Source organism: Pongo pygmaeus, chromosome 22 (assembly GCF_028885625.2).
Source record: "Pongo pygmaeus isolate AG05252 chromosome 22, NHGRI_mPonPyg2-v2.0_pri, whole genome shotgun sequence".
Taxonomy (NCBI): Eukaryota; Metazoa; Chordata; class Mammalia; order Primates; family Hominidae; genus Pongo; species Pongo pygmaeus.
The window spans coordinates 43,251,668-43,276,525 of NC_072395.2; the positions used below are offsets into that span (position 1 = coordinate 43,251,668).

General features: G+C 36.1%; 3 protein-coding genes across 3 annotated transcripts; all 3 read right to left on the reverse strand.

Annotated features, from left to right (window-relative positions):
* Positions 1–10,965: 10,965 nt before the first annotated feature.
* Positions 10,966–14,013, reverse strand: LOC129022660 (keratin-associated protein 19-1). Its single transcript, XM_054468940.2, has one exon. The coding sequence runs from the start codon at positions 11,579–11,581 to the stop codon at positions 11,309–11,311; it is 273 nt and encodes a 90-aa protein (XP_054324915.1). The 5' UTR covers positions 11,582–14,013; the 3' UTR covers positions 10,966–11,308.
* Positions 14,014–18,249: 4,236 nt separating this feature from the next.
* On the reverse strand, positions 18,250–18,642 carry LOC129022667 (keratin-associated protein 19-2). The gene has a single exon (XM_054468946.2). The coding sequence runs from the start codon at positions 18,552–18,554 to the stop codon at positions 18,396–18,398; it is 159 nt and encodes a 52-aa protein (XP_054324921.1). The 5' UTR covers positions 18,555–18,642; the 3' UTR covers positions 18,250–18,395.
* A 4,072-nt stretch (positions 18,643–22,714) lies between these two features.
* LOC129022664 (keratin-associated protein 19-3) lies at positions 22,715–23,149 on the reverse strand. Its single transcript, XM_054468943.2, has one exon. It carries the CDS (start codon positions 23,125–23,127, stop codon positions 22,909–22,911), a length of 219 nt encoding a protein of 72 aa, XP_054324918.2. The 5' UTR covers positions 23,128–23,149; the 3' UTR covers positions 22,715–22,908.
* Positions 23,150–24,858: the final 1,709 nt, after the last annotated feature.

The window sequence follows — 24,858 nt, forward strand, 5'->3', positions numbered from 1 at the left end:
AGCCTAGATTGTCAGTGACTGCAGCTATTAGGGAAATGAATTCAGCTGGGTAGAAAAAGCCACATGACTTGAGTTTAAATGTCACTCTTTGTTCTCTGTACAGTAAAATTGTAAACCCTCAGAAGTGGGGCTGGTAAAGCCTACAGCCTTTACATCTCATATAACTCATGAGCTCCCCAAACCCTTTAATATTCCCTTGATTCCAGGAAGGGAGGGCCTCTTGAATATTAACATGTTTGAATTTAGTATTCTTTTAATCAGCTTGTGCCTGTAAGAGGTAATTTTTCCATTCTCAAAGCCTTGGCTTTTATCTAACCCCAATTGAGATCCTCATAAATTTACTCCATGACATAAGGTAATCCCTCAACTGTATTTCAAAAGATTATTTTGCTTCACTAATTATACATGATGGCTTCTGACATTCTCTGTAGGAAGGTATTTATGTAAACATCATGGTCTGTCCACCATTATTCAAAACCAACTTCTATTAAAGTGTTAACCACTTCAACTGAGTCCCTGGGATAGACACATCTCTTAACCTGGCAATAATAATCTTAAGAATAGTAAGTGTTTATGAATACTTACTATATGCCAGGAACTTTAGATGTTTTGATTCACTTAACACGATCCCCTATGAGGTAAGTATTGTTATTACCCTCATTTTATAGATGGCCTAGAGAGCTGAAATAATGGCATGCCCGACGTCATCATGGCTATTAAGTAAGTGTGCGTGTTGAATCTGAATTTAGGTAAGCTGACTTCAGAGGCTATGTTTTTCCACTTCACTGAATTGCTGATTTATAGAGCTCACCAGAAGGGGAAAAAGCAGACACCTCTTGATGGTGTTTTCTATAACACACTTAGATCACCTAAAGGCTTGGGGCATAATTTTTGTGGACATGGTTTATCTTTGTTGACTTCTTATCCATGTCCTTTTGATCTCCACCCTTTGCCCCGGCCACATCCATCCTGAAGAAGTCAGTCACTACGTGGCCTCTCTTGGGGGCTAGGTTTTATTACTGAGTCACTCCATCCATGTGAGTTTCTTCCCTTGACTCTGCATCTCTGGTTCCATGCGTGTTCCTCTGCTTTCTCCTTTTCCTCTCCCTTTTCCCTCCCAATATGTGGGTGGAAAGTATTCCAGAAGTAAATGGTAATAATGTACAGGATGGTTCTCTTCCCAAACCCTCCGGAAATGAATTTACAATTCTCACCATGACCACAAGTCTTAACCCTATGTGCTAGGCAAAGGTTTAATTCAGAGAATTTTAGTCACTTTAGAAAACTGGATAAATTGTTTGGGAGGTATAGTTAAAAAATAAATTAGATTTCAGTGGCACTCTTGTTACTTAACTAAGAATGTGCTTATTTATATTCTGGGCTGAATCTGGTATGGAAGAAAACATAGACATTTGTTCCAACTTGGGCTCTGTGTCATTGACATTTATGACTTGTTTTTGTGAGGCTACTCAGTATCTAAAACTTGTTTCTGTTTAGGAGGAGACAGTACTGTGGCTCCCAATGCAGACCTTAAAGAGAACTAGATAATTCCTTTCATTGCTCCCAGTAGCGATGTCTTAGGCATTTGAATCAAGCTTGGTTAATCAACTGTCTCAACTGGTCTTGGATTTTTAGCAAAGTGACACAAAGACAAAAAACAGTATTCAGAATGTATCTAAAGCAGAGGTATCCAGAAGCAGAAAAAATGGCAAGAGGAATGTCAGTAGTAGCAGTGCCCCACTCTAGTGGTGGCTAAAAAGAAAAATGGCAGTAATGACGAAAATAATATCCTAACAAGACTATTGCTGTGTCGTTGATTTGGGTGCTATATTAGCTATATTGACAACCCTGGGTCACATCCCACTTCTCAACCCAGTCTCCCAGATTTCCCACAGTTCTTCAAACTACCCATAGTCTCAGTTAAGTTTTTCCATGCTTATTAAATAGTCTGCCTGGTAGATAGGGCTTGTGTTTCAATCTCTTCATACAGTACAGACTGTTGACATAAAAGTTCTAATAAATTACTGTACTTATATTTTCCATTTACTCTTTGCCTAGGAAGTAATCCAGGTGTTTCATATGAGCTGTTTAAATCTTTTGAGCAAACTATTTCACTTTTTATTTTAACATGAAAATAGAGCATATAAGGCATATAATTTAAAATGGGAACATATCAAGCTTAATAGCCATCTTGTATTGTAACCATGACCGATATAATAAAGTAAGACACTTAGCTTTATGAATCATAATGATTTTCAATTCAAATGCATTCAAGTTGAGTAAATCTAGATTGCAAGGAAGAAGCTCATTATTGAGCAGGAGAGAAAGATAAGCAAATATCACATTATATGATAAAAGTGGTTGTGAGGAAAGAAAACATTTGAAAAGAATATAGTTGAGGATAGGGTGTTCATTTTTCATGAAACATGATGTCAGAGTAGTTTTTACACATTAAGACTTGCAAGATGAAAAGGTATTACGATGGGATGAAGTAGAGACAACAGGTATTATAAAATAATGAGTGTACTATAGTAATAATAATCATTTATTGTTACAGATAATGTCTACCATTTATTCTGTGCCTGGCCATTCTTTTGTACTTTGCAAATAATAGATCATTTAGTCCTCACCACATTACAGGGAAAACAATGACATTATTTTCAACGTGCAGATAACAAAAATGAGATTTAATGAGATGAAATAAATTTCCCAAATTCAGATAATTAATCTGCAGTCAAGTTAGTATTGGAATCCAAGCAGTTTGACTTGAACTTTGAGTTTCTAACTAGTAAGAATGGTGCCTTAAGATGTAAACAAAATAAAATTTGAGTTAGGAAAATCCTTAATAGAGACTACTGTGATGAAGAAATGAAAAAACGTAAAATAATAAAGAAGAATTGGTGATGCAGACGGTGTGCCATCTTTGAGAAAAATATAAATGTCAAGGTTAAGGGGAATTAGTAGCCAATAAGTGAGGAGAGGGACATAAATGGATAATTGTTTTCACAAAAGTTTAATTTTGCAGCACTTGGTGGATCAAAATGCTGGAAAGGGGTTTGTAGAGAGGCAAAAAGGGTGCATGTGTGGGAAGAATAATCTATTGGTTAGAATAAGTTTAATCTCAGCTGTCTATGGAGACATGCATTTGGAAACATTCTTCTGGTAGATAAATATCAGAAGAAAGACCGGATTGGGAGAGATGCCATATATGGCAAATAAAAATACAGGGTGCCCAGTTAAACTTGAGTTCTAAATAAACAACATTTTGTTTAGCATAAGCGTGCTCTATATAATATTTTAGACATATCAAAAATGTTTTTGTTACTTATCTGAAATTCAAACTTCATAATTTGTTCATTATTGTGTCTGGCATTCCTGTAGACTGGGAATGTAGATTCGAGCACCACAACTTGCAAAGAAGGGATCAACTACTGCTTAGAGTAAAGGAGGTTAGCTTTAAATAAACAAAGGCTAGACAGTGGGTTCTCTGGTAGAATACAAAGCTTTATCTTTTCCCTCTCATCTACTCTGTTTGCGTTATAACTTTGAAATGTTCTTTCACTCTGATTCGTGGCACAGTCATATAACATGGTGTTACCAGCAAAAAGGCAGAATTGATGATGTTCTGTTTCTGAGCATGAATGTCCTTGCAAGAATCTAGTTTGCTCTCATACTCTTGCCGTCTTCGTGAGAACACAGTAAGTAGATCTAGCCTAATTTGAGAGTGAGAGATTGATGGAACTAAGCCAATTCCCACTTTTACCCCAGTCAACAGTAAGTCAAACCCCAGCCATGTGAGCAAATAGCAAGGCTATCTTACTTCCCCCAGCCATTGGATGGTTGAGCATGAACCATCTTATTATACAGCACCGAGGTTTATCGTTGTGTGTAATGCAGCAGTATGATGGCAATAGAAAATGGAAACAAAGTCAATTATAATAGTGTCAAAATAAAAGTAGCAATAACTAATATATGTTGATTGCAGACTATATGACAAGCTATGCTTTGAGGTTTTGTATGCGTTACTCATTTAATCCTCACAAGGATCCTATGAAATTGTTGCTATTATTACCCCAGTTTTACAGATGAGAACACTGAAATCCAATGGGTTTAAGTAACTTTTCCAAGGTCACCTTGGGAAGTAACAGAGCTGACAGTCTGACTTAGGTGAATTTGCCTTCAGAAAGTTCATGCCTAACCACCTAGTGACACTGCATCTCAACAAAACTTTGAGGATGACACCCGATTTGACAATAAAGAAGTTGTTTGGAACATTTACCGCATTAGCTTCAACTAAGTGACAGACAGACTATTGGGGGAGGATGGAAGATTGCACTAGAAATGAGGTACAGAGGAAGAGAGAGAATGCAGAGGGGGTGCAGGTATTCCTTTAGATCATTCAGTGACATGAAGAAAAGGGGAAGAGATGACAGTCAACTTAAAGATAGATGAAGATGACACTGAGGTTTTAACCTTGGTTTCTTTGGTTGTGTTTTTCATAGGACTTTGTGTATGTCTGAAGATAGTATATTGCACTCAGACTTGCTGAGTTGAAAACCCAGCTTTGCCTTGTATAAACATCCAACTTTAGGAATTTTTTAGCCTCTCTGAGCTTTACTTTTTTAGCATACAAATACCTCAAAGAGTTTTTAAAAGACTAAAGCACAGTATCCCAGAATATAGATGGTGGTTCCAGGTAGGTCAATTTCAAGTGTCTTCCTACAAGTGGAAACTGCAAATAGAAGGATAGGTAATAGTGAATAAAACAACAAGCCAGAAGATAAGAAAGAGAAAAACAGGAAAAATGAGTGCCTCAAGTCTTACAGGGGAGAAGGAAAACTTCTTTCTCAGAGACAGTTGAGAACAAAAAATGGGTGAACATAAATCTGCAAAGTGAGAGAGGGAGGTCAAGGTATATTTCTCCTGATCATACCATAGAAGAATTTTGACCGGAGCCTCTAATTCTTAAATGTGACCAGTGACATCCTATGATTAAAACACTGGACCTTCTTTAGGGGCATTTGCCTCGCCTTCACTGCTCAGGTGCATAAACTTATGCTTAGAGTCAAAATACTTTTAAATTTATCACAGGTTGTAATACCTCACAACTCACTATTGCATGGTTTGTGGAAGTTATTTAAATTTTCCAAAGTGCAATTTCCTCACCTATTCCACAGGAATAACAAAATCATATACCTTATAATGTCTGAAGTTTATGTGTGACATGTCGGGAAAGAGAGAAAATAAATATGAGCTATCTTTACTAGCTATATTGCAGTTGCAGTTAGCTTACGTTTATGCCTATATACTTAACAGAGCATCCAGCACATTGCAGTACTTAATGTCTACCTGTGGAAAAGATAAATAAAGCATGATATTAATTTAGCATAAAAGTAGAGCTTTTTTACACTTTCATCAATAGGATCATATTACTATAAGAAAAGGACACAGGATTCAATGAGGATACTGGCATATAAATTAATAACCAATGGTTTGGCACTATGATAGATTTATTTGGCACATATTTTATGAAATACTTTCTGTAAGCCAGGCATTATTCTAGGCCTTGTGGATGCACAGATGAGTAAAAGAGATTAAGTTTCTGCCCATATGTAGCTTCCATTTCCTGGGGAGATACAAAATATACAAGCAAGTGTATAACATCTCTTGGTGATAAGTGCTGTGAAGAAAAGGCTATATAAAGGACCACAGACCAATAGCGTCTCAGGGAAGACCTCTACGCAAAAGTGACATTTGTGCATGATGCTGTCAAGTGACTGCTGGAATCTGGAAGGCATCGCAAGAGAAGATACTTAAGTTAAATTTTTTAAATTTTTATTTTACTTTAAGTTCTGAATACATGTGCAGAACGTGCAGGTTTGTTACATAGGTATAAATGTGCCATGGTGGTTTGCTGCACCCATCAACCCAACATTGCAGTTTCAAGCCCTGTATGCATTAGGTATTTGTCCTAATGCTCTCCCTCCCCTTGCTCCCCAACCCCTGACAGGCCCCTGTGTGTGATGATCCCTTCCCTGTGTCCATGTGTTCTCAGTGTTCAGCTCCCACTTGTGAGTGAGAACATGCTGTGTTTGGTTTTCTGTTTCTGTGTTAGTTTGCTGAGAATGATGGCTTCCAGCTTCATTCATGTCCCTTAAAAGGACATATCTCATTCTTTTTTATAGCTTCATAGTATTCCATGGTGTATATATGCCACATTTTCCAGTCAATTGTTGACAGGCATTTGGGTTGGTTCCAAGTCTTTGCTATTGTAAATAGTGCTGAAATAAACATACATGAGCATGTGTCTTTATAGTAGAATTTTTTATAATCCTTTGGGTATATGGGTAAAAATGTTTGCAATCTACCCATCTGACAAAGGTCTAATATCAAGAATCTACAAGGAACTTAAACAAATTTACAAGAAAAAAACCAAACAACCCCATCAAAAAGCATGCAAATTATATGAACAGACACTTCTCAAAAGAAGACATTTATGAAGCCAACAAACATATGAAAAAAAGCTCATCATCACTGGTCATCAGAGAAATGCAAATCAAAACCACAGTGAGATACCATCTCACAGCAGTCATAATGGTGATTATTAAAAAGTCAGGAAACAACAGATGCTGGCAAGGGTGTGGAGAAATAGGAATATTACACTGTTGGTGGGAGTGTAAATTCATTCAACCACTGTGGAAGACAGTGTGGCAATTCCTCAAGGATCTAGAACCAGAAATACCATTTGACCCAGAAATCCCTTAAGTTAAATTTTGAAGGTAAGTAGGAACTCTTTATGAGAAGTGAAGAGCAGCGCATCCAAGGTAAGGGAGGAGCTAGTATAAAGGCAGATATTTAACAAGATTATGGATCATTTAGGTAAATACACATATTAATTCAGTCGGTGTTTGCTGAGTGTCATATCATACCTGATGAGCCAACTGCATGGTCCTGGCTTTTCTGTAACTTGCCTTTTAATGAAATTTCCTTCCATATCAGCATATTGAGCACTTCATTGTTTTCATCATAATAGCAGCATTATGTGTCATCCCAGGGAGAGATATAAGGAGTCATTTTAAACAAATAACTTTTAACAAAGGGACTAAAGAAAGGTGGCAGGTTTTGAGTTTCGGAGATCAGATAGGAATAGATGAAAAGGTGCAGCCATAGTCCAAGTGGCAAATTATGACCATGAGCATTAGAAAAAAGGTAAAATGAAATTGAATATATTTATAAATAGTTATATATTGTATGTATCTGTTAAGAAGATAGCACAAAATAGCTACCAATTGGCTATGGAGATGACAGAAGAGATATGAGAAGCTTCTCCATATTCTGACTTGTGTGGCTGTAGCGATCACAAATTGGTTGTCCTTGTCAACCAATTAAACAATAGAATCCACATGGTCTCTACAACCCATAGTAAGGTGCTTGGCAGAAACATAACTAAATATATAACAATATTAAGCCTCAGAATCTCCAAGTTAGTAGCTCAAACCATAGATGGATTCATAGCTTCAACCTAGTCCTCTAAACTTCAGAGGCCGGCAGTGATATTTGTCAAACATATTTCCAATAAAAGGAAATATTTTTATTCAGATTACCAAATTGCTCAGGTATCCTGAATTTTTATTCTACACACATATCCAATACAATATTGATTCAACTGATCTTTCGTATTAATAGAGAATTTTTAATTGATTAAAGAGTTTTTATATTGATTTGCATTATTAGAGTTTTCTGTGACCAATCTGAGTGCAGTAATAAGATGTGACCATGATTATTATGTCTGAAAAAACTTATTTGGTGGAAGAAAGAAATTTTACTTTTTGTATCCACGTTTCAAGAAATTATTCATTCTCCAGTTTTATCTTTTAACATTAATCTTGGATCCTAAATTATGCAATCACTATTCACAAGCATGACTAGGTACACATGACACTATTATACCTTCCTCAAAATTAGAATCTACAGTTTTCATCAGGAAATTCCCCCTCTACTTGCATTCATAAGAAATATATGTTCTATAGTATATTTTAAATTTTGAAGGTGAGTTCTACAGTATATCTTACTGATATACTGTAATAGACATCAACAGAAATTCAGTTCTCCCAGCAGAACTATTTAGTGACTGCAATTTAGAAATATCTTTCACGTTCCCAGCTTCCAATTCTTTAACAATCTAACCAAGAATAAAAACATCTTTTGCACTATACTTTTAAAAGCCATGACATTCAGGAGCATCACAAATTATATTTGGGTACAAATCAAATTTAACAGCATCTGGACAGTTCAGATCGGAAATCAAAAAGACCTTCAAGTAAGGCCAGCACTTAAATCTAATAAGGATTATTTTTGTTGTTTTTGCTTCCCTTCTTTAGTTTTCTAATTTGAAATAGAAAGTGTGGTGTAGTAAAAAGGTAACAGATTTTCTATCTACAAGGTCATCTTTAGTAGGATATAATGTCTGTCTGGAGAAAATTAGGTTGACTAGTCACATACTGTATGTTCTAAATAATTGTTCTCTAAAAGCACCCACCATTTTTTATATGTTTATAAAGGAAAGCTTTATATATGCTTACAACCCTCATAGAGCAAATATAAATATGCAGACTAATTCACACATTGTTAAATTTTAGAGTTGACAAAGGACAATAAAAAAATCAAAGACAGAAATCATATAGAATAGTAACTACAGTTCCTATAATCTACAGGGGCTAGGAGCTATTCTCCTGTAGATTTTTTGTTGTTGTTGTTAGAACATAAAATAATTAGCTAAAGCTAAAAATTAGCTTAATTAAATAATTAATTAACTCTTCTATGTTATCCAAGGAATTTAGAACATACTAAAACTTAGATTGCAAAACCTCACTAGCAAAATTAAGTATTTGCAAAGGGTATCTGCTGAAGGGTCTTTAAATCACTGTCTTTCAGTTTAACAGCACTTGGACAGATATTATATCTGGTTCTCATTTCAGCTTCACAAAAGATCAATTATCCATGCTCATTATCCTGATCTGATTACATTGTATATATCAAAGCTTCACTCTGTGCCCCATAAATACATACCATTATTGTGTCAATTAAAAAATAAAATAAAATAAAACATGGAATGTGTTCTAAATGTGATTTGGGCCCTTAACCTATGAATTTTTCTCTCTCTTTCTTTTTTGATTTCTTTCTTCTTTCTTTTCTTCTCTCCATTTTTTTGCTTCTGTTGTTTAGTTTCTTAATTTGAAATCAAAACTATAGCATAGACAAAAAGGTAACACTTTTTCTATGAGAAATTATTTATAAATAGTGTTCCTCTTTTAGATTTACAAGAGGATAAAAAGATTTTCTAAGATAAATAGTAGGGGTCCAAATTTGAATTTAAGTGGATTCAGACATGGCTAGTCATGTCAGACGAACTGGTGAAACAGGCTTCTCTCGCTACTTTGAAAGTTGACTGAGAAACATAGCAGAGGACGGTTCTATCTGTGTTTACTGTTGGTGTTCCAAGATGCCTGGCCACGGGTGGTGAACTTGTAAAACAAGCCTGAAAGGAACGGAAGAATTTTTTTGGTGAGAATAAATTCCTAGAGAAAAGAGAGCCAGGCTCCTTGAACTTGACTGAGAAATGAAGCCAGAGTTGACAGCCACGAAGGGCTCTTATCAATAAAGCCTCCTATGTATTATTCTCATGTGACTTTGTGTCATCATCCGTTCACAACAAACCATACAGACTATTAAGAGCCTCTAATAGGGTGCAACAAAAAAATCAGAAAGCATCCCTCTGGCTTACCCCAATTTTTCTTTCTTTTAAATTTTTTTAAATTTTTGACTTTTGTGGGGACATAGTAGGTACATATATTTATGAGGTACATGAGATATTTTGGTAGAGGCTTTCAAAGTGTAATAATCACATCATGGGAAATGGGGTAGCCCTGTCCTCAAGTATTTATCCTTTGTGTTACAAACAATCCAATTTTACTCTTCAAGTTATTTTAAAATGTACAATTGAATTGTTATTGACTATAGTCCCCTAGTTGTGCTATCAAATACTAAGTCATTATTTATTCTTTCAATTTTTTTTGCACCTATTAACCAGCCCAGTCCCCTCCCCAAATACCCTTCCCAGACTTTAGTAACTGTCCTTCTATTCTCTACCTCCATGAGTTCCATTGATTTGATTTTTAGATCCCACAAATAAGTGAGAACATATGATGTTTGTCCTTCTGTGCCTGGTTTATTTCACTTAACACAAGAAACTCCCAGGATGTTGGTCTGGGCAAAAATTTCTTGAGTAACACCCAGTAAACACAGGCAGTCAAGGCAAAAATGGACAAATGGGATCACATAAAGTTAAAAAGCTTCTGCACAGCAAATGAAACAATCAACAAAGTGAAGAGACAACTCACGGAATTGGAGAACACATTTGCAAACTACCTCCAATTTTTTGTACAACATTGTGCCACTGGGTTTCAGTGCCGCATTTCAGTGGGAGTTGCATCCGTCAAATATGGGACAATGGCCTTCAGGGAGATGCTAAATATAGAATGTAGTTCTGAGTAGGAAATGAGTGAAACTTCCCAATCTCCTTGCCGCAACCTCAACTGAAGGTGGAAAAAAAGCAAAGACATGACTGGCCAGAACAGTGGTACCAAGAAGACATTCAGCTAACAGCAACCAACGTTGCACAGCAGAATATGAGAATGACACTGTCCTTAGTGATTCCAGGAACACTTGAGGGACACTTGAGAGGGGCTGACATCCTAAGTCAATAGACAGGCAAGTTATTTTTATCTCTTGTTAATATGATATCTTATTTGTTCTCAAGCTTCCATAACACAGTAAACGAGAAACTTTTTCATCATATTCCACCATGGAGCCACAGATCTCACTGCCTCGTAAGTAAACTTTTTATAGTAGTTGCAAAATAAAATGTTAAATATAACAATGAAAACATTGACAAGAACCAAAATATTTATACTTTACTTCATTTATTAGATAAAAGCAAAATACAAGTTTTTGCTAGGATCTTGATAGAAAGACAACATCATGGTAATGGTGGTCAGAAAAATAAAGCAGATTTAGAAGAACAAACTAGAGTAGTTATACATTAATATGATTTCAGGTGATGGATTCCGAAAGTAAAAAGACAACAAATATTCACAGAAGCAGCTTAAATCTATTTTAAAGATTTAACATCGCTAAATATCTATCCATTGATGCTGAAGGCAATAGAATGGATTTTTGGAATGAAAGCACAGGACAGGACCAAACACATTTGGAGGTTTCTCCTCTGCTTCCAATTTCAGCAATTCATTTAATAAAAGCCAGAGAATCCGTATCCTCCATAGCACGATGGGTGGCAGCAGCCATATCTGTAGCCTCCAAAGCCAGAACCATATCCGTAGCCTCCAAAGCCAGAGCCATATCCGTAGCCTCCAAAGCCAGAGCCATATCCGTAGCCTCCATAGCCACAGCCAGAACCTCGTCTGCGGAAGCTGCCACAACCACAGCCATAGCCGTAGCCCAGGCCACCGAAGCCTCCACAGCCGTAGCCCAGGCCTCTGTAGTAGCTGCCGTAGTGACTCATGGTGTCAGGAGTGGTGAGTTGGTTTGTTGTTCAGGCAAGATCCTGAGTGTGAATGCCAGCATGTGTAGGAGGTTTATATACCCTGGTCAGAGCATGTGATAAACATGTGCCCCTCTTTTTGTGTCATTCCATGAATTATACTTGCCTGAGGCAGCTCGTTAATCTATTGTCCCCTGACAACACTCAGTAAGAATGCCTGAGCTTGTTTGCCTACCTAGTTAGGTTGTCCCTGAGCTTGCTGCTTTAATTTTATTAGAAGGGATTGCTGCTTCTTCAAAGTCTAAAACATACCAAACCTTAAATAGAATTATTTATTACCAGTCACTTAACATCACTCACATTAAAAATTCTTGAATTTCTATTCAAATATATTCTCATCACAAGCATTTTTGGACATTGTTATAATTGATTCTACAAAATTTCAAGAAATAGCCAAGGTCAAGACTCTTACATTCATCAATTTCTTCATAAAGCACACATATTTTGTAGAGTGAGAAGCAAGAAAGATTTGATTCACCTGTGTATGTACCTGAAAGAAACAAATGTCACCTAATTTGTAGACTTTTAAAACTTTGATCATGCACAATTGTTATATTTATTCTGGGCTTTGCACACCAGCATGCAAAATATTTGTTTTGTTTTAAGAACATAGCACAATTGTAGTCACAAGTGGAGAGACCCTTACAGGGATTAAAAGCCCATCTCATCTGAAGTCTTTCCAGAGTTTTCTATTTATATCTCAAGTGTCTTCTCCATTATATGTTCTAACCTTACTGTTACCAAAAAATGAAGATTATAATCTGCCTTCATACAGAATTGTTTCTCTTTCTCTACCTTTTGTCATTAATTCATCCCTGTTGTATCTTTTGCTGATCTCACTTCAAACTTCACCCAACTTCCTTTCCTCTGCAATTCACTACTATATCCGGGTAAAAGTTTGAAGTAGGTAAAATGTTCTGGCTAAAACCTATTTACTCAAATCAACATTCATTCTTTCCATTTAGATCTCCATAGTCAATATTTGCCCTTGTCTTTGCCTATTCTGTGCCCACGTTTTTTCTTGTGCTTTGTTTTTAAGCGCTTTCTAGTTAGCTTTTCCTGAGAAATCAACTAAATCTTCTAAGATATTGATTATGGTGTTTCTTGTTTAAAACATTTTTCAACTCTTCAAATTTTCTGAAATTTAAAAAAAATTTGTGCAACTTAGATTAACATGAAATTCTCTAAATGTAAGGCACAATTGTGAAAAATACAGAAAAGGAGTAGCTCTTTAGGGAGAGTTGACCAGAGAGTCCCTCAGCTCAGCCCATAGAGTTAGAAATGCCCAAAGCTTACCTCATACCTGATTAAGCCTCATCCAGATGTACCTATATCTTGAAACTTGGAACTCCAGAAAGGTGTCAGTTTTATATGACTATAATCATGCTACTAAGATTTTTTTGAGATTTATGAGTAACTGAATGACACATTTTAAAATGTTTATTTTATTTAAATTTTTTATTGATACATATTTTACATACTTATTAGATATATGTGATATTTAATTGCATGCATAGAATGTATAATGTTCAAGGTAGAGTATTTGAAATATCCATCACTTTAAATATTTATCATTTCTTTATGTTGGGAATAAATCAAGCTCTCTCTTCCAGCTACTTTGAAATATAGAGTATATTGTTGTCAACTATAGTTACTCTACAATAGAACTTATACCTTTCATCCAACTTTTATCTCTCCTGCACCCACACACCCATCCCAGCCTCTGATATCTATCACTCTTTTCTCTACATTCATAAGATTAACTTTTTTATCTCCCACTTATGAGTAAGAACATGTGATACTTCTCTTTCTGTGCCTGTTTATTTCCCTAAACATAATGACTTTCTGTTCAAGTGACACTTTTCTTTTTTTTTTTTTTTTACAATGTGGTGTTTCTCTGACCTGCTGAGTGTCAAAACAAAGTCTCATATTTAGTTGGCATTCAAAAATATTATTTGAATGAAGCATATGACTTTGACATCAATGCGAGGGCCATGAATAGCATAACATGAGCAACTTACTGGCTATTCTGGGAGGTGTTGTAAGGCTGAACACAAGTTCCAACAAGATTCCTGCTGTCAGAGTAGCATTTAACCCAACACTAGCCTTCCTCTTTGATGTCTGTGTTACTATAACCCAATTTCATTCCATTTTTATTCTCCATTTCAGAAAATCAGTCAAGTGATACAATTTATATATACATTTCTAATGAAACACTTAGAATTATGAATAAATTACATAGCATTAAGAATTTCATTTTCTTGTGTAGCTCTGTCAGAGCATGTGACCATGATTAAAGGCTATTTTGTTTGTTTTTGGTACATAAAACTGTCTCTAGATGGAAATAATATGAGACACAAATGCAAAACTTCAATAGTACAATAAACACTAAATGTATTAAAAAATACATAAAAAAGAATAAAACATATGACTATGACATGCACAGCTTATTTTGTCCACTAGCCATGTAAACCAGAAAAAAAGTTTGAAGAATATGTTAAAAATCTGATTTATTTTCTGTATATGCAAGTGAAAAAAGTCTCAATGAAATTTCCTTTGAGGGGTTATTCTTTTTCTATCCATTTGTTGGATCAAAAGTAGATTTGGATCATTATTGTTTTTTAAGAACTGTTAGCTCATGACCCTATTTTCTACTCATGTTGATAGGTGGAAGAGTGAAAAATGTTCTCACATTTTTCCTGGAAGTAAGGAAATTTTTGTTATAAATTTTCTATCATCTCAGAAATTGTTCAATACAACCTTAAATAGCATGAAATTATAATAATATTGATTATACTAATAACAATAGCAGTAATAATTATATTGATATTGCTATATTGATATTCAGCCTTATAGAAACTATCCCTGGGACATTACCCAAAAGAGAAGACAATGCTTCTAGTGAAATCCTATTCTACTGGGTCAGACAATATTGCTGACCTCCCATAGAGTTACTTAGCTGTATTTCCCCTGTTCAGCCCATTGTTGTAGTACACAGAATGCGCTGAGAGCATTGACTCAAAGAAGAGGTCACGGAGCTTTGTTTTATTTTTAACTTAGAGTCTGATTTTAACGTTGCTCATTGGTTAGTTACAATCAGAAGTAGACAAACTAAAATTTGATTGGTTTAATTCTCTATATCACAACAATAAAAATGAAACATCAATGTTAATGTAAGAAAAAGGACCAACCTTCATAAAAGCAGTTGAGATAATTTAGCTTTTCTTACAGCTATGACCAGAACTTTCAGAATGGTTATCTGACAACAATAAAGAAGAAAATACATAAAAAGTGAGTCTGCAAAGTACAGTCTAAAACCTGGGACTCAGGATGGCATGATTCTGATCCTAGTCTTGGCACCAGTTATAACCAAAATAACATATTCTGAATTTCTGTGCCTACAAAATTGGAATACAGCGTTGCAGAACTGTAATGTCTCTTTCTGCTCCTTGTGTGATTTAATTTTTGTCCTCATTTTATTACATTTGGCGAGCTTATACAAAACATCTGTAGGCACATATCATTGCCTGAAATTCCGTTTTAGAAAAACAATATTGTTTTGGCCATTTCTTGAAAGGATGAGGTTTCACTGAAATTTATCTTCATATATATATATGTATGTATACATATGTATATATATATAGAGAGAGACATGTATATATACATAATGATATTGATATAAGACATATAGAAATATATAAAATGATATTATATAAAATATATATTATATACAATATATACTATATATGTATGTGTTATAAATTTTATATATAATAAATAAATTAACATTTCATTAATATTTAAACATACTTCTATATATTAATAAATATAAATAACAAATTATCAATAATCATATTGAAATATAAATAAAATAATATTCATTATTCATAATACATATAAATATAAAAATATATTTATTTATATTTAATATATCAATTTATGTAATATTTAAATATATACTTCTATATATTTAAATATACATACTTCTATATATTTAAATATTAAACGACACTTTTAGTCAGTTGAAACTACACAATATTTTGCCTCATAATAATGTTTCTGTGTGTTTATAGTCCCTACTGCATTACAAATCCTTCAGTATAATAATGATGATAATAAAGAACACAATATTCCTATAAAAAGACAAGTGAAATGAGTTGAATGACTACAATTCATATTTTATTATCCAGTTTATCAAGGACTTTTAGGTCAGGCTCACTTTACATGCATAACAAACTAGATGAAAGCAGAAAATTATGAATAAAGGAAGATTATATATAATGCAAAGATTCATAGAAAAAGAGAGTTCATGTCTCTTTAAGTTTTAGGGACATAGATTATAAGATTTGTGAGAAGAAAGTTTGTTTTAATCACAGTTTTAATGATATGAATGTTGTGATGCTTAATTTTAAGTGCCAATTTGACTGAGTTAAGGGATGCTAGGATAGTTGGTAAACTATTTCTGGGTTGTCTGTGAGGGTTTTTCCAGAAGAGATTCATATTTTAATCTGTAGACTGAGTAAAGATCACTCTTACCAATGTATGTGAGCATCATTTAATCTGTTGAAGACCTAAATAGAACTAAATGGGGAAGGCAAAGGAAGTTTGCTCTCTGAGCTGGGATCTTCATCCTCTCCTATCCTCACACATCAGCATTCCTGGTTAGAGCATTTGGTCTCAGATTGAAACTTAACATCATTGACTCCCCTGTTCTCTGACTTTTGGGTTTGGACTGGAACTACTAGACCAGCTTTCCTGGGCCTCTAACTTGCAAACAGCAGATCATGAGACTTCTCAGCCTCCATAATTGCATGAGTTCTTCCCTAACAGTAAATGTTCTTCTGTATATCTATGTATATCCTATTGATTCTGTGAAATGCTTTGGATGTGTGTCCCTGCCCATATCACATGCCAAATTATAACCCCTACTGTTGGAGGAGGGGCCTGGTAGAAGTTGATTGGGTCATGGGGGCAATGTCTGATGGTTTGGCATCATCCTCCTACTGCTGTCTTGTGATGGGGTTCTCCTGAGATCTGCTTATTTAACAGTGTGTAGCAGCACCTCCCTTGACCTCTCTCTCCTGCTGACCATGTGAATATGTGCTTGCTTCTCCTTTGCCTTTCACCATACTTGAAAGTTTCCTGAGGCCTCTCTAGGAGAAGCCTGTGCAGCCCACAGAACTGTGAGCCAATTAAACTTATTTACTTTATAAATTACCCAGTCTCAGGTATTTCTTTATAGCAGTGTGACAATGGACTAATACAGAAAATTGGTACCAGAGAAGAGGGACATTGCTATAAAGATACTTGAAAATGTGGAACGACTTTGGAACTGGGTAACAGGCAGAGGTTGGAACTGTTTGGAGAGCTCAGAAGAAGACAGGAAGATGGGAGAAAGTTTGGAACTTCCTAGAGATTTGTTAAATTGTTGTGACCAAAAGGCTGATAGTGACATGGACAATAAAGCCCAAATGAGGTGGTCTTAGATGGAGATGAGAAACTTATTGGGAACTGGAGAAAAGGTCACACTTACTATGCTTTAGCAAAGAGAGTGGCAGCACCGTGCCTATGCTCTAGGGATCTGTTGAGCTTTGAACTTGAGGGAGACAATTTAGGGTATCTGGCAGAAGAAATTTCCAGGCAGCAAATCATTCAAGATGTAATATGGTTGCTTCTAACAGCATCCCCTCATATGCTTGAACAAACAGATTATCTGAAGCTGGAACTTATATTTCCAGAGCATAAAAGGGAAACATAGCATAAAAGTTTGGAAAATTTGCAGCCCAGCCATGTCATAGAAAACAAAATCTCATTGTTTGGGGAGAAATTCAAGCCTGCTGCAGAAATTTGCATAAGTAGAGAGGAACCAAATGTTAATAGCCAAGACAATGGAAAAATGCCTCCAAGTTGTTTCAGAGACCATTGCAGCAACCCTTTCACCACAGGCCTGGAGGCCTAGGAGGGAAAAATGATTTTGTTGGCCAGGCCCAGGGCTGCACTGCTCTGTGCAGCCTTGGGACATGTTGCCCTGAGTCCCAGACACTCAAGCTCCAGCCATGGCTAAAAGGGCTCCAGATACATCTCAGGCTGATGTTCCCAAGGGTGCAAGCCAGGAGCTGCCAAGGTTTTCACATGGTGTTAAGCCTGTGGGTGCACAGAGGGCAAGAATTGAGGCTTGGGAGCTCCTGCCTAGATTTCAGAGGGTGTATGAAAATGCCTAGATTTCCAGGCAGAAGTCTGCTGCAAGTGTGGAGCCCTCATGGAGAACCTCTACTAGGGCAATGTGGTGGGGAAATGTGGGTTTAGAGCCTCCTCCCCAGAGTCCCTACTGAGGCACTGCCTAGTAGAGCTGTGAGAAGAGGGTCACCATCCTCCAGACCCCAGAATGGTAGATCCCCAAACAGCTTCCACTGTGTGCCAGGAAAAGCTGCAGATACTCAATGCAAGCCTGTGAAAGCAGCCAGGAGGACTATACCCTGCAGAGCCACAGAAGTGGAGTTGCCCAATGCCCTGGGAGTCTACCCATTGCATCCATGTGGCCTGGGTGTGAGACATGCAGTAAAAGGAGATTATTTTGAAGCTTTAATATTTAATGACTGCCCTGCTGGGTTTTGGACTTGTTTGAGGTCTATAGCCCCTTTGTTTTGGTCAATTTCTCCCTTTGGAATGGGAGCATTTACACATTTACACATTTACCCCCATTGTATCTCAGAAGTAAGTAACTTGTTTTTAAATCCCTTCAAGATAACAGATGCTGCATCACTAGAGCAGTAGCTTAGTAGAAGCCAGTGAATCTATATCCTCTGTAGCATGATGGGCAGCAGCAGCCATCTCCACAGCCTCTGTGGTCACAACCATATCTGCATCCTTCATAGCCACAGCCATAGCCCAGTCTGTGGAAGCTGCCATATCCACAGCTGTAGCCATAGCCCATGCCACCAAAGCCTCCACAGCCATAGCTCAGACATCCACAGTAGCTGCCCTAGTAGCTCACGGCATCAGAGATAGTGAGTTGGGTTTGCTGTCCAAGGCAAGGTCCTGAGTGTGAATATCAGCATGTTTAGGGAACACTTATATACCCTGAGCAGAACATGTGATAAACATGTGGCCATCCTTTTGCAGCATCCCAATTTATTTATTTACTCTATATAAATAATCAGTCTGTTTGTTAGCACAAGGAGAGACACAAACTCATTAAAACCTTTGAGCTGGCTTAGCTGCATGGTTAGAATGCCCTTGAACTTACTACATTGTTTTTTTTAAGATGGAGTCTTGCTCTTGTCGCCCAGGCTGGAGTGCAATGGTGTGATTTCAGCTCACTGTAACCTCCACCTCCTGGGTTCAAGTGATTCTCCTGCCTCGGCCTCCTGAGTAGCTGGGATTACAGGTGCCTGCCAACCACTCTCAGCTAATTTTTATATTTTTAGCAGAGACAGGGTTTCACCACGTTGGCCAGGCTGGTCTCGAACTCCTGACCTCAGGTGATCCACACCCCTTGGCCTCCCAAAGTGCTGGCATTACAGGCGTGAGCCAATGCACCCAGCTGATACATTCTTTTTAATGACAAAATAGTCTGCATCTTCAAAGTTACACAATTTTTAAAAATCCTAAATTCTTCATCACTAAGCATATTGAATTATTTGTATTTGACACTGTTTTTATTAAATTTTTTCTCATTTCTCATTTTTATATCATTGCTTAGATTGTTATATTTTACCTCCACCTAGATTCAAATAAATTGATCAAGTTTAAAACTTTTAAATCTAGTAAAGCCTTCAAATATCAAATATTTTTATTGGGTTGAGAAATTAAGGCTATTCCTCCTTCAAAAGAAAAGGAAGTTTTTGAATAAATAAATTTTCTTATCAGCCGTGGTAAACACAAAGTAATGGAAAATATGTATGTAGACATAATATAAAACTACTTTAATTTTCTATACCAGCTTGCAAAACATTGTTTTGGCTTATCAACATAACAAAATTTATTTCAGAAACTGAAATATTATCCAAGAGAACAAACTCACTTTTACACCAACTTGTACAGCAGTTCAAAAATATTCTTTTCAGGGTGGGCATGGTGGCTCAACCCTGTAATTCTGGAGGCCAAGGTGGGAGGATCGCTTGAGCTCAGGTATATTAGTTTGTTTTCACACTGCTGATGAAGACATACCTGAGACTGGGAAGAAAAATAGGTTTAATTGGACTTACAGTTCCACATGGCTGGGGAGGCTTCAGAATCATGGCAGGAGGTGAAATGCACTTCTTACACGGTGGCGGCAAGAGAAAATGAGGAAGAAGCAAAAGCAGAAACCCCTGAAAAACCCATCAGATCTCGTGAGACTTATTCACTATCATGAGAATAACAAGGGAAAGACCAGCCCTCATGATTCAATTACTTCGCCCTGGATCCCTCCCACAACACATGGGAATTCTGGGAGATACAATTAAAGTTGAGATTCGGATGGGGACATGGCCAAACTATATCACCAGGAGTTTGAGAGTAGCCTGGGCAACATAGGGAGACCTTGTCTCTACAAAAAAATTAAAAAGTAGCCAGGTGTGAGGGTGCACACCTGTGGTTCCAGCTACTCGGGAGGCAAAGGTAGGAGGATTGGTTGATCCCTGAGAGGTCGATGCTGCAGTGAGCCATGATCGTGCCACTGCACTCCAGCCTGGGTAACAGAGTGAAACTGTCTAAAACATACACACACACACACGCACACACAGAAACAATCAAATCTATTTTTATCGTTACAAAATTTTCCAGAATTGGCTCTAAATAAAGTATTACATAGAAACTCAGATGATCTTGGCTTCATGCTTTACAGATACCACTTTTCTTCCACTTCCTACTCTTCCTCACTGTGTATGTATCAGTTCTCTTTATCAAACCTTTTCATATTATGCTGCATTCATTCCCAATATGTACTAGTGCCAAGTAGGTATTTGTTCTTATCCATTTTTTCCCAATCAGTATTTTATCCTTCTACCCATATATTTAATTTTATCACAATATTTTTGTCCCTATGTTTTCTTTTCCAATTGTGTGTGCCTCACCTTCTTATTTTCTCTCAACCAGCAAACATAAGACATTATTTATTTATTAAGGTTATACATTTTTAAATAATATTTTATATGACTCTTAGAGTCATATAATATATCTAACAGTCTCTTAAAATTCTGATGCCTCGAAAATCTCAAATGCAAATGTGCAGTGGTGAAATAATTGAGATAGGAAGCAAGGATGTGAGGAGGGCTGGCCATGCTCCACAGATTTTCTGTGCTTACTCTAGGAAGATAGTAAATCAATCCCAAATTTAGCTCCACCAGAATATGACCATATATTGGATTTGGGTCTTTAAGCAATACTTTGCTTTACAAGACTTTAAACATTTTGCCAAGGGTATTTTTTGTTGTTTTGTTTTCTGTTTTCTTTGTTTTGAGGTCTATAAGCAACATTTTTGATAATGCATTTTCTCAACTTGATTTGTTCACTATTCTTCCAAAAAATTTGTTGGATAAATGAAAGAATGAATTTTGCCTGCCTCAACATGTAGTGCACATCTAAGGTGGAATATGCACTCAAAATGGCTTTCAGGTTTTAAATGAATATTTAACTCAATATTTGCCATGGTTGTTTTCTCCTTTATCAAAATTAATTCCACCTTTATTTTCGTTCTGAAAAAGAAAACTGGACAATTTTTAAATTCTCAATGAGTAGTTGTTGAAGACAAACAATAATAAGTAAGTCTAACTAGTTTAAAAATCTCATGAATTCTTGGGTAAACCTGCAAGATTTTCTAACCCTCATGAAAGGCTAATGTACATTGCTGTTTCTGATGCATATAACCATCTCCAAGAGAAATATAATCCAATAGATTTTACAAATTAAAGGCAAATTTTATTATTTATTACAAATAAAATATTATTTAATAAAATATGCCCTGCTTTACCTATGTATTTTCAAATAACAAAATAATAAGGTATATCTCATTGTGATACACAAATATACATATATATATACATGCACATATATGATCATATAATGCTGTGAAAGATATGAACCAAAAAAATCAAATACTTCTGCTTTTTTCCTAATTAAAAGGTAGAACAATTATAGTATCTTTTGGACAGCAATTAACTTTGGAAACAGAGAAATGTTTATTTTTTTATTTTTTTCTCTTAATTCAGTGGACTCAATGACTTGCACAATTATTTCTCTGTTATGCTATTTTTGGGAGATTTTTCCAGGAAGATCATGAGTTAATTGTGACACTCAGATCCTGTGTTGATGTGTGAAATAATGAAAATAAAGTTTTCTACTGGCCAAATGATAACTTTGCTATATCATGCCATGACTTTGCCATATCATACCATGAAGACCAAGTAAGATAATAGAAAAGCTAGCTGAAAAAATTATCTAAAATATTTTGAGTTAAATATGTTAATCCAATGTGAAAAAAAATTCTATACTAATTTAATGTTTATGTACATCAGTTGTTCAATGAAGATGTCGAATAAATTAATGGACAGAAGAGTATGATAGGGTGAGGTTATACCAAATACAATAATTCTTGGAAAGATAATATACTTTCATAATTAACCTAGAAATATCGTTTGATCTGTCACCATTTGCTTGCTCTTACAATAAAAAGAAAGAAATTTTGAATGGATAGAAGAATTCATTACACATTCGGAGTGAGTTGACAAATGTGACCTGAATTAAATTAAACATATATGCTTGATATATAAATATAAAGACATGTTAAGTAGGTATTCCTTTTTGTTGTTGACTTAAATCTGAATACTATCTAAATAAAAGCAAAATGTTGAAAAATATCAGATTACTAACCATTTTGCAGTTCTTTTCATTTCAATCTAGAATTATTCTTCTTTGGAGCTATTGATGTATTTATCTATCTGCATGCATGTTTATGAGGTATATGAAAAAACATAGATTCTCAGCCAAGGAGATAGCTTCTCTCATTGACATCATCACTTACATATAATTGAGTTTCATGAACAAAACAGAACCATATTGTGTTTTGAAAATAGAATGTTTTATTGGAAGATAAATAGATAATTCAATCAGTTTTAAAAAGCAAAAGTAGAGAATACTAGGATTATGATAGAGATGTGGGTATACAGAGAAAAAAATTGCCTGAAATTCTGAGATGTTAAATTCTTTTGTGCAAATAGCTCCAGCATGATCTTGGTTGTCCAATGAGTGAAGTCAGCTTTGGGAGAGTCCTCTTATAATTTCACACATTGTGTTGCTGGGGCAGTAGTTTAATAGAACCCAGAGAATCCATATCCTCCATAGTATGATGGGCGGTAGCAGCCATATCCGTAGCCTCCAAAGCCAGAGCCATATCTGTAGCCTCCATAGCCACAGCCAGAACCCAGTCTGCGGAAGCTGCCACATCCACAGCCACAGCCATAGCTCAGGCCACCGAAGCCTCCACAACCATAGCCCAGGCCTGCGTAGTAGCTGCCGTAGTAGCTCATGGTGTCAGGGGTAGTGAGTTTGGTTTGCTGCTCAAGGCAAGGTGAATGTTGACATCTGTGCAGGCATGCTTATATACCCTGACACATCACGTGACAAAACACTTGCTGCCTATTTTAGTGTAGTTCTATATGTTACACTTACCCGACCCCATCCTGACATCTGAAGAGGCCCTCAAATCATTAAAGTGTTTGAATTTGCCTTGCTGTCTTGTCATGCTGTCCTTTTAACATATTGCATCACTTTTATGAGAAGAAATTACTGTAGCTTCAAAGTCTGTGCATACCAGACCTTAAGTAGACTTCTTCGTAGGCATACTGCATTACATAGTTGGCAATGCTATGTTTTGAAATTAAATATTGCTTCATCTCTGGCTTTCCTTGAATTGTTTTACTTCATTTATGATTAAATAACAGACTTTGGTTAAATTCAATGCTCTGAAATTTATCATATTCTTCCAGAGGTATCTATTACCTCAGGTGAGGTCCCTTTTTAAAGGGAAGCAAACATTTGAAAGACTGGAGCCATCTGCTCACCTGCTATGCCTAACAGTAAAGAACTTCATGGGGTTAAAAAAATTAAAATAAAGCCATCATTCATCTATTACTCTAGAACACTGGCCATCATAACCAATATTATCTTTTTTTGGTTTTACTAGTTTAAAAAATAAAAGCCATTTTGATTTAACAACACAACAGAATATTGCTCAAACATTAAAGTCAAATCACATTAATCAAAAATCTATTTCCTAAGCAGCTTTACAAACTGTTCAAAATTTTTTTCACACCCTGACTCCCTTACTGGCATATTAGACATCCAAGGTGCTACCAAAAATATAGATTGTATTGCCCTCCTCTCTTATAAACACCATTCATTCCTTTTTCCTGATCCACACAATTATCCTCTTTTCTTTTCTTTTTTCTTTTTTTCTTTTGAGACAGAATCTCGCTCTTTCAACCAGGCTGGAGTGCAGTGGCGCGATCTCAGTTCACTGCAAGCTCTGCCTCCCGGGTTCACTCCGTTCTCCGGCCTCAGCCTCCCGAGTAGCTGGGACTACAGGCGCCCACCACCACACCCGGCTAATTTTTTTTGTATTTTTAGTGGAGACGGGGTTTCACCGTGTTAGCCAGGATGGTCTCGATCTCCTAACCTCGTGATCCACCCACCTCGGCCTCCCACAGTGCTGGGATTACAGGCGTGAGCCACCACGCCCGGCCTCCTCTTTTCAATATATTCTTTCAGTTCCCATTAGGGTCTGGGACTAGGTGAGATGGTGAAATATATGCAATTCTCTTTGCCTCCCATCAATTTTCATTTAATACTTCCTTAAATTCATATATATATATATATATAAAATCTTCAATTTTTCAAATATTTTTGCCTTTATGTTACCTTTACCTATTGTGTGTTTCTTTTTTTTCCTAAAAGAAAATAGCTAACTAATCTTTACTAAGATGTTAGGTATTTATTAAAGTGTTAGATATGAAAAATAGATGCCATCGCCAAAGACCCTGGGGAATTCAGTAAGAGACTGTTAGCATTGTGAATGTCTTAGGAATCCCCTAAAAAATGTATAATATAAAAAGACAGGATGAAGAAAATAATAATTAAAGACAAAGAGTACCTCAGCTGACTCTAAGAATTTAGTCACCTAGACCCAAGGCTGACTCCAAACCCCACCCACATATGCCCTTAACTTTAAGCTTAAATATATAATTTCTTGTTGAATTTTT